Raw genomic sequence first — 10,269 nt, 5'->3', positions numbered from 1 at the left:
TGATCGGAGTGTTGGCCAGCCACCGGCAAGCACGAGCAGGCCCTACACATGATGGAAATGCGAATGCTGAGGTGGTGCCTAGGCCTCACGTGTTGGGACCAAGTCACGAATGAAGACGTCAGAAAGCGCCTCGGCATCGCACCAATCATGGAGAAACTGCTCGAGGCACGCAAATGGCTATGAGGCTTGATCCCGATGGTCAGGGCCCACGTGGCAGGCCGAAGAACAGGTGGATGGACAGAATAAAGGAATACATGAAGACCATCAATGCCGCCCCAGAAGATCCCTCGATCGTGCCAAATGGAGACGGATTTGCAGAAAAGCGGACCCTGCCAAGTGGGATAAACGCTAGGATGAAGAAGTTTATTTTGGGTTTCTCCTTCATTCACACATTGAAATGAAATTGAAACTAAATTAGAGAACAGCAAATTTAAAATTGTACTCACCTATTGAATCATATCTGGTGTTTGTTTCTAGGGAAGACAAAAAAGAATATAATGTTGAATTATTTATGAATAACTTTACCATTTACTGAGCATTCTGTCTGTTCTGATGTCGATGTGAGATCTTCTGTCCTCACCTCTCATTCTTCTCCATTGAATGACCAGCAGGGGAGTCACCGCTAAGCAAAGAACCAACAAGACACAGAAAGCCACCAACCAGCCAGAGACCCCTGGGGAGAAACCTGCAAAATGAGGGGAAGATGTGTGAGTCTGTGAGACAGGAATGAAGTTTAGGTGAGGAACACACAGAAGAATCCATCAAGTGGAACTCCTTCATGCTAAGGGGAGCATCATGAGACCCTGCATTTACACCACAGATGATGTGCTCCTGTAGCTGGAGCCTGGGACCAAACACACCTTCACAGCCATGTCATCAACGTGTCCATCAGCCCTCTCGTTCTCCATCATTAATTATCCAGTATCTCACCTCCATTAATGTCCACTCAGTGTCGTTCTCCTCCAGTGTTTGTCTCCTACGCCTTTTAATCTACACGCTTACTTTGATGCAGAATTAAGAGTCCACTCCTAGACTGAGTCACAACTGAATTTTCTATTTTTCTAATTTTAGGACGGACTTTTTTTAATTTTCATGGCTGGCCATTTGTATCTGACATTGTAGATTTGTCCATGCGTGTGTGTGTGTTAGTGTGAATTCATGTATCTGACTGTTCAATCTCTTATTCATAATAAGTTTCCACTTATTGATCTATTCTTTTCACTGTTTATGGTACATTATTTAACACAAAATTAGTTAGTACATTGAATTTTCCAGATATTTAGTAATTTGAAGTCCAGCTTTTAAGGTTAACCAATAAGTGCTTGAGTGCCATATTCTGTATAAAAATGGCACATTGACCCAATGGCGGTGCTGCTAATGCCACTCTATTTGATCACGTACTATAGATACTGAGTCTGGAGTGCCAGTCTGGCTTTGGTGCTTTACTTCTCATCAGACAGCTGAACACGTTGTACTCCTCCTTCACCGGGAGGACGCTGCTCACTCTCAGAAGACCCTCGGAGTCCCGCTCTGACTTTATTGTGGACTGTGACGTCACGTCTGCCCCATTCATGTCCCTCCAGGTGACTTCTGGTTGGGGGTTCCACTTCTCAGCGCTGCACTCCAGTCGGGTCTTCTGGCCTTCAGTGGAGCTCATAGAAATGGAGGGCTGAGCACCTAAAACTAATGAAACACAAAAGAGTGGAAGATCAGTGAAGAGAAGAAGAAGAAACACTTTAACATCAGCTGACATGGCATACGGTTAGGAATGAACTGCTCAAATAAAGGAATTTGGTTACAGTGAACACATTCTGAGTTTGGAGTGTTGGCTTCAATTTTATTGTTTTTTTTACTTATTTCTGATAATTTTATTTATTGGTAATATTTAATGAAACTTAACAGAGCATCATATTGAAAATGCTTGGGGCCAACTGAGGTAAGTTGGCAGGTTTTGAGACTTTGATGACATTCCTTTGAATCTCCTCACACTCATAAATAAAGAGACCAAGGATTGAAATATTGAACTCCACGTGGGGCAGACCTGAGGAGTTTTTCGGTTCAACAGCCCCTCAACGTAGAGGAGCAGCGTCTTTGATTTCTGAATTCTGATTCCTTGGCATGCTGTCTTGGTGGGAGGCAGGAGCTGTCCACGCTTCTCAGGTGACCTGCTGTCCCACTTGATGTCCCATTTTGTGTCCCACTTGTTCAAGCCTGCCACATGCTGCCCAATATCAAGTTTTAGCCGGGGTCTTAACCCTGCTTTAGGTGGAGTTTAATCATCTGTGATGATTTTTTTTGGTGATTCTTTAAATATTATAATTGTGTATTTATGATTGGTTTTCTGTACTTTTGTTTGTTATGTTTTGAATCTTGTTCTGATTGTTATTTATGTGTTATGTTTTAGTATACAGTGATCCCTCGCTATATCACGCTTCGACTTTCGCGGCTTCACTCTATCTCGATTTTTTCTCATACACGCTTACGTCACTACGCATGCGCTTTCTGAGAACTTTTATCTAGCCCCACATGGCCCCTAAACGTGCTGCTTTTTCTAAGCCTTCTGACAATAAAACTAAGTGCCGGAGGAAGATGCTTACTATCCAGGAGAAGGTGAAACTCTTGGATATGATCAAAGATGGCAATACCCTACAAAAGCCTCCTCACGCATATGAAAAGACAGCGCCAGCAACTGCCTATCAAGATGTTCTTCAGCCAGACATCCACTGCCTACTCCTAGTAATCCTTCAGTGGAAGAGGACAATGACGCACCTGCTGAAGATACTGCACCACCTGAAGACTCTCCTACTGAGGTCGTGCCTTCATAGGTTAGTGGTTGTGTGTAAGAACTGTGTGTGTGTAAAAAAAATGTACAGTACAATAATCTACTATGTAAAAGTGGTCAGGATTGTCCTTCCATCCCGTGAGTGCAAAGCGTAGCGGGATTATCCGCTTATCACAGACTTACTACTTGCGGCTTGCGGTACGAAGTGACGCGATGTGAGCAGAGTTCTGCTGCTCCCATCATCCCCTTGCTTTTGTTGCGATGCGCTGGAAAAATATACAAAATTATGTCTCTGGAAATAATTAATGTTAATGGAGTACAAATGCCTCACCGCGTAGTAAATATCAGGGGAGATGGTGCTTGCTTGTTCTCATCTATAGCTTATTTAGTGCATGAAACTCCGTCTTTAGCGGTACAGATTCGGGCAGACATTGTACGACTTTGGACAGGCACTCGAGGGGATAAAAAATCTTAGGTTTTCGGGAGATGTTATGAATGGGCACTTTGATGTTCTCATTCCCTACACTTACATGCCTGATGTACACATGGAGCGCACACAAATTGAGGATAAAAGTCGGTCGCCTTAAAAGGCGGGTGAGTCTTGTAATAATATATTTGTAACATCTAATATGTCTTATTTTCTCTTATTTTGTCTAATATATTGGGTAATACGAGTGTAATGGTGACTAAAGTGTGTTATTTCATGTCTAGAGGGCTCTAATAATGTTAAAAAACGTATTTAGAAGGTCGTAAACAGGTTTTCTATACTCTAACTGCAAAAGTATTCGATTTATAAATAAAGAAATCTACTTCGCGAAAATTCATGTATCACGGTAGAGTCTGGAACGGATTAACCGTGATAAACGAGGGTTCACTGTATTTAGTTATGTGCCATGTCTCCTTCGTAGACAGTTTTAGAGAGTGGGACTACCATGATGTTTTAGCAGCAGGACCACCTGAAGATGAGGTGCATATGTATCACATTTTATGTTATTTATTCAAAGTTTTCTTGTAGTTTTTCATATTTTTGTATTTTATTCTGGTTAATTGATTTTTATTTCATTTCACTGTTTTGTATATCTTGTATTTATCTTTATTTAGTGTTTTTCCAATGTCATGTATGTCCTGTTGTTCTTTTTGTATTTCCGTGAAGAGCTGTGAGCATGATAAAGGTGTCATATAATGTTTCACTATTATTAATATCTTCCTTATCTCATCATGGGACACTTCACCCAATTCATACATCTTTCTATCTGAGAGGAAAAACAAAAAAGTCAAACTTGATGGGGTGGTGGAAGTGCAGACCCTGGACAGACAGCAAGTGCTCATGGGAAGTGAACATGGAGTAGCTCTAGCCACTGACTCACTGTGGCCATCCCATAATACAAATAGAAACAAAAATTGTAAATCCCAAATGCACACTGACCTTCAACAGTGAGTGAGACCTGAGTCTCATCTTCTCTTTGTTTAGAGTACACATTACATCTGTAGAGCTGTTCATCAGAAACACGGACATTTCTGATTATTAGAGACACGTTGCCGTTCTTGAGGTTGTCTATGCTCAGAGTTCTTCTTCTGTCACTCTGTATCCCAATATTGTAATTGGTGTATAACAGCTCTGGTGACCTGATGTCCGTTGTAAACCAGTTCACTTCAAAGGCCTCAGCATTAAGAGCTGGTGAGAGGGAGGCTGGCAGGACCACATCTTCACCGACATAAGTGACGACGGGCTTAGAAGGACCAACGACGATGAAGCTGACTGGAAAGAAAACCAGAAGAGTGGAGTGACGACCAGGATGTGATTTGTAAATTAGAAAAAAATGACAAAAGTTAATGAAAACCATGTTAGTGTCCTGATAACTGCTGCCTTATAATCCAGCATTACATTCACAGGTGGTATGGACTTCATTTCTTCCTTCTGAATTTTTGAAGAATAAACTGCCCTGAAGTTCTTTTTCTAGGTTTAAATTATTGCAAACCATAAAACAAAAAACAATTAAAATCTTCTGTTACTTTTTTGACTAACCAGATTAAAAACAAATATTCTTTGTAAAGAGATATCCTTCTGCTGAATTTTACTATGAAGATAAATGTGTAAATAAATAGTACGAAACATTTACCACACCTAAAAATGAACAAAATATAACCAGCCATCCATCCATACCTGCCCAGGAGATATCTGTGTTGTGTAGAAACAATAAGATAAGAAGAGTCCATCGCATCTGAAGGTTCATGGCTGAAACACAAAGAAGAGCTCATTGTACCTGTGAAGTCAGCTCCTCTGACAGACTGGTGTGTAAAACAACTCACAGATAAAACTTCAAATGACAGGAGCAGAGACCACCATTTATATCATTTGTGTTTACGTGTTAATAACCCCAGGGCTTTAACTGACATTCTTTATTGATTTACTGCCAGCACACTTTGGTCAATGTGGAGCTTCTCAACTCGACTCTCAGCTCTTTATTTTATTATTTCTATTTATTATCTCATTGATCTTTACGATAAGCACACTCTCTTGTCCCGGTTCATCACTTATCTAATTTGATTTTAATCATTTCTACCACAATGGCACAGGAATGACACTCTGTCATCAAACTGGCAGACATTAGTAGTACAGCTGTGGTCTGTCACCACCTTTGCCTTATTGTAGTCCCCCAAAACACATCGGCATCAGACTGGCCCACCCAGTGGTCACCAACTGGAATTTGTTCTCCTCTTCTGTTGTTACTATTATGGACTGGTGAGTCCTAGAAAGTATGAGATTCACTTTAGAGAGATGACCAGGAGATGAAAGAGGAAAGCAAAGCAGTTCTGAATGTAGGAGGACATTTCATAAATAAAGAACTGAGGCCAGCAGAACAAAAAAAGGGGAAATGGAAAGAAGTTCAGATGCCTAAAAAACAAATGGTGCCTCCTTCGGCTATACGGTATTAAAAGGTATTTGTGAAAGGTATTCCTTTGCTCTTTATAATTATAATTTACAAGCTGGACACCATTATTTTATACCAGAAGAATTGTGACATCGAGTGACGTGTCACCAGTAGTCATAGAATGACAATGAAAATCTGCTGTCAACACAACATGGTGGTAATCAGGCCACAAAATGATACAAAATCTCTAAATAAAAATGAAAACATTGAGATAAACAGTATGGACAATAACTAAACCTTTGAAAATGTAAAATTGATGGCCTAAATTCAGGTAACAGTTTATTAACTATAAAGGTCTACCTTGGGTTGGTTGCCATTTTATTCATGAAAGTCACAGACATTGCAGTTTCTCCAGAAGTGACAATCCTGATCTTTTAAACGCCTCTTTGAACTCAGACAGGCCTTCAACACTCGACATCTCCAGCGTCAGATCACACAGCCTCATTGGACTGGCACAACTGGTTCTCTCTCTTAGTGATTTCTCTTTCTTATTTAACATTCATTTTTCAGCCCATTCAGTGGAGTATTTTACAGATCACAGACATGAGACCTCCAGTAAACGTGCTCATATCTTTGCAGATTGAATGTAATATTGTTGTTCATTTCACACTGGCTGCTATGCTGTATATGATGTTCATGTTTATTATGTTAGCAATGCCATTTGATACTAAACTTAGGTACAGGACTTCATTCACCAATTCATTCATTTCTGTCTTTCTCTCATGTGTACTCCTGATGTGTCTTCACCATTTCATGAAACACAAGCCTCTCAGTTGTGCCAGTAGATCCAGTAATCAAACCAACAAGGAGAGCCTGACAGCCCAGTTGTTCTCTGCTTATTTCTACTTTCATCCTAACACACCCTGATGACACCGTAAACTGTCTGCACTCCTGTTTCCCCGTTCATGATTATCAGCACACAGCACAGTCAGATCTCATAATAAGTTTGAATCATCACACCTACATTTCTAGGAGTGACAATATGCTGGAGACGATCAGTTCTTTATCTTTTGAATTGAAGGAGCTGAAGGAGTCTGTGGTGGAGCTGAGGCTAACCTACATCTGTAAAATCCTGGTCAATGTTCATAATGTTCATTAATGTTTGTTGTGGTGGTCTTGACTTGAGTTACTTTTACTGGTGAAAACTCAGGGTGGACAAGCTAATTGATGACAGCACCCTGATCTCATATGAAGGCCTTCTGCTCTGCTCATGGCTCCTTCATTAAACACACACTTCATCTGCACGACCTCAATGTAAACTTGTGTAGCATAAGCCAGTTACACGTTACTGAGTGAGTGAGCCTCCAAATTACAATTCTTATCACTCACAACCTAAGGATTCATTAACAACAGCAATGCAATAAACGTCCATAATGTCTCCACTTACTGCTTTCACTTTGTTTTCTCTCCACTCTCCACGTTTAGAGCTCACACATCACGAGGATTTGTCCTTCATCAGCGGTCTGTGAACTTCATGTACAATATGTCAGCCTTTCATGTTCTTAATGTCTTATAAGGCTGTCGAAGGAGAAGGTGGCGTGGAATAACATAAAAGGAGTTATTTTAAGTGTTCCTACTCGGATTACCTTTTCTTTCGTTTTTAAACGGCAGCCTGCCAACACTGACATGCCTGAGACTTAAAGTGACAGAAACACATTAAAATAAAATGGCCTGTGATCTGACAAAAAGACCCTCAGCTTTTATCAGATCTCATGAGAATTCTGTGCTTTTATGATCTTTTTTAGATTTTAACAAAGCAGGGCACACACTTATCACCCTTTGTTCAGATTAGAAGCAGACTTGTGGTGTGAGGATCACGTCAGCCCAAGGAAGGAGAGGAGACCAGCAGAAGAAATCAAAATGGAGTCAGGGCATGCACTTGATTTATTAGAGAATAAAATACATTGCTGACCTCCTCAAATGGTGCAAAACAGAAACACAGGGAATAAGAAAAAGATGAGGAAGTTACAGTCTGTGATAATCTGATTAAATCCAAAGCCAACAGGATATCTTCAGTGGGCTTCTTCTCAAAACTGGAAGAACAAAATGTATTCATGAAATGCAACAAACAAACAAATAAAGTTGTAGAAAAGAGAATCTCACCTCCTGCTGGTGAACTACATCTCAATAAGCGTTGGGTTTGATTTGACGGGACTCACGTCTATGCTGTGAACTCAGAAGAAGTGAAATCAAACTTAACACTTCTAGAAAATCAGAATCCACAGAATGAAACTCTTATGACATCTAAAGACGGCAGGAGTTTGTTAGCAGGTACAGGTTAGGATTGTGAGGTGGACTTTCACTAAAACTGGAGAACTTCACTGGTAACACTGAGGACGTGTGAGAACATGTAAGCAGTCGTCATCTTTTACACTCGTTCAGTTTCAGTGCTGATATTATTTTAGATTTGTTATTAACTCTGAGGTTTCAGTTAAAGCTCAGTGTGTCCTGTGGTCACATTCACATGCAGCCTTTATTATGCCTAATAACATTATTATTATTATTATTATTATTATTATTATTATTATTATAATAATAATAATAATAATAATAATAATAATACATTTTATCTATATAATCCCTTTTCCGTGTTCAAGGAGTTCACTTTTAGAAGTTGCTCAGTAGTTTTGTCTGAAGGTTGACCGTTCTGAAATATGCCTCAGTTTATATTGTCAGACATTTCAGACGTCACTTATATGATTGTCTTTCCACTTCAGCACACGTTCTCATCCTTGGTATGAAGACCTTGTTGGAAGTTGTTAGACTTCATTGAAAATCTTTAAGGAGCATCTTTAGTATTTATCAGGAGATAGAGGACACCAAAATGGGGCACAACAAGAACCTGGAGAAAATACAAGCAAATGCTCTCAGCTAGGAGCAAAATCCAGAAGTGATTAACTAAACAGGAGAGCAAACCAAAAATCAAAGTAACAAATGAGATAAAACACCAAAATCCTAACACTGCCTTGAGTAATCTCCCCAAATCAACGCTAACAGCATTGATCCAACTCTGAGATAGAGAGATGTCTGCTCTGCCTTCTTTAATCAAGATGACAAAGACACACACTGTGGCCATGAAAAACCTTACAGAACAGCAGCAATCACCATAAAACACAATTCAAAATGATGACATTAGTGTCATAAGGACATAGAAGATTAAACAATCAAAAAAGTATACAAGATTCCTCAAAAAGAGCAAAATGATTCCCAGACATCCAAAGTACAGAACTGATGTATTTGATGTTTGCCTGAACTGCTCCATTTTTATCTTTACCAGTAACGTACAAAGTGATTGCGTTGTGTAAAATAGGCAGGCCAGTTTATTGTCATGATTTGGTGTGATTTCGGTTCCTCAACTGCCACCAGTGTTTATTTCTGTCATTAGGTCCGTTTCCAGTGTTGCTAGGGGTGTGGCCTTTGAGGTCATGACCCCTGTGTAATCAACACGACAGAGTAAGAGGACGACTGTGAGTTCAAATCCTTATCTGATCTGTGGATACCAAATCTTTGAAATATTAAAAATGTATCTTCATGCTCTTTTCTCTCTTGTACTTTTGGTTTTGAGCCTGTTGTTCTCTTGACCGTAATTACTGGGCTTTGATTTAATTCCACTTTCTACCTTTTGTCTTTTTTTATGCACATAAGTTTATCTGCCAGCTCACAGACAAATCATTTATCTTGTATTGTCCCTTCTGAGGGGTGGTATGGTGGCGCAGTGGTAGCACTGATGCCGTGCAGCAAGGGGATCAGGGTTCACGTCCCAAGTCCTCCCAGCATGCAGTTTGTGTGTTCTCGCCGTGTCTGCATGAGTTTCCTCCCACAGTCCAAAGACATGCAGGTTAGGTGATTGGCGATCCTAAATTGGCCTGTGTGTGTTTGTGTGTTTGCCCTGCGATGGACTGGCACCCTGTACAGGCTGTGTTCCTGCCTTGTGCCCTATACTGCCTGGAAGAGGCTCCAGCAGACCCCCGAGACCCTGTTCAGGAATGAGTGGGTGAGAAAATGACTGACCGTCCTTTCTAAATTTTATTCTGCATATTATTAAACTGAATATTTGATTCCATCCAAAAGCCACAACTTCTTTCTTTACCTCTTCTTCATCTTCACCCCTTTTAGGCTCATTGTTGGCACTGTCAGATTGCTATGATTTGGAAATTGGTTTCATTTTTTCAGATTCTCATCTTAATTTGAATAGAATATAAATTTCTTTCATAATCATAATTTATGGTAAAGTCTTTTCCCCCTATAAGTTAGCAAGAGACAGAGCCTTCTTACTGTAACTGAGACACAGTGTGATAATAAGCCCAGTTTGTTTAGAACTGGTCCCAGTAAAGAGGGACTTGAAAGACTCATTTTCTACTCAGAGATGTGATAAGCATACAGTTTTGTGACCGTTATGAAATGGTTCAGAAACGTTAAGTAAATAGTAACGATTTGAGATGGAACAAGATTAAGCTTAGAATTTAAGTTAGAATTGAACATTAACATTAATAACTTAACATTAATTTTTTCTTTTTTGCTATTTTAATTTTCCTTTTTTGTGTGAACTGTTTT

General features: G+C 39.8%; 1 protein-coding gene across 1 annotated transcript; it reads right to left on the bottom strand.

Moving 5' to 3' along the window:
- Nucleotides 1-185: 185 nt before the first annotated feature.
- Nucleotides 186-7,311, bottom strand: LOC120520068 (butyrophilin subfamily 1 member A1-like). Its single transcript, XM_039742709.1, has 6 exons — nucleotides 7,103-7,311; nucleotides 4,947-5,018; nucleotides 4,209-4,541; nucleotides 1,402-1,683; nucleotides 581-685; nucleotides 186-473 (listed from the first exon to the last, which is right to left on the bottom strand). The coding sequence occupies exons 2-6, from the start codon at nucleotides 5,014-5,016 to the stop codon at nucleotides 415-417; spliced, it is 849 nt and encodes a 282-aa protein (XP_039598643.1). The 5' UTR covers nucleotides 5,017-5,018; nucleotides 7,103-7,311; the 3' UTR covers nucleotides 186-414.
- Nucleotides 7,312-10,269: the final 2,958 nt, after the last annotated feature.

Source organism: Polypterus senegalus, unplaced genomic scaffold (genome assembly GCF_016835505.1).
Source record: "Polypterus senegalus isolate Bchr_013 unplaced genomic scaffold, ASM1683550v1 scaffold_8041, whole genome shotgun sequence".
In the NCBI taxonomy this organism is placed as follows: domain Eukaryota; kingdom Metazoa; phylum Chordata; class Cladistia; order Polypteriformes; family Polypteridae; genus Polypterus; species Polypterus senegalus.
Note: the sequence above shows the minus strand (reverse complement) of the source record. Positions and strands in the feature narration are given on the sequence as shown.

Coding starts and splice junctions, on each gene's coding strand:
- LOC120520068 (XM_039742709.1), bottom strand. CDS start 5,016: ATGAACCTTCAGATGCGATGGACTCTTCTTATCTTATTGTTTCTACAC. Junction 1,684..4,208: donor GGTCTCACTCACTGTTGAAG/GTCAGTGTGCAT, acceptor GTGTTTCATTAG/TTTTAGGTGCTCAGCCCTCC. Junction 686..1,401: donor CTCCAGACTCAGTATCTATA/GTACGTGATCAA, acceptor CTCATTTTGCAG/GTTTCTCCCCAGGGGTCTCT.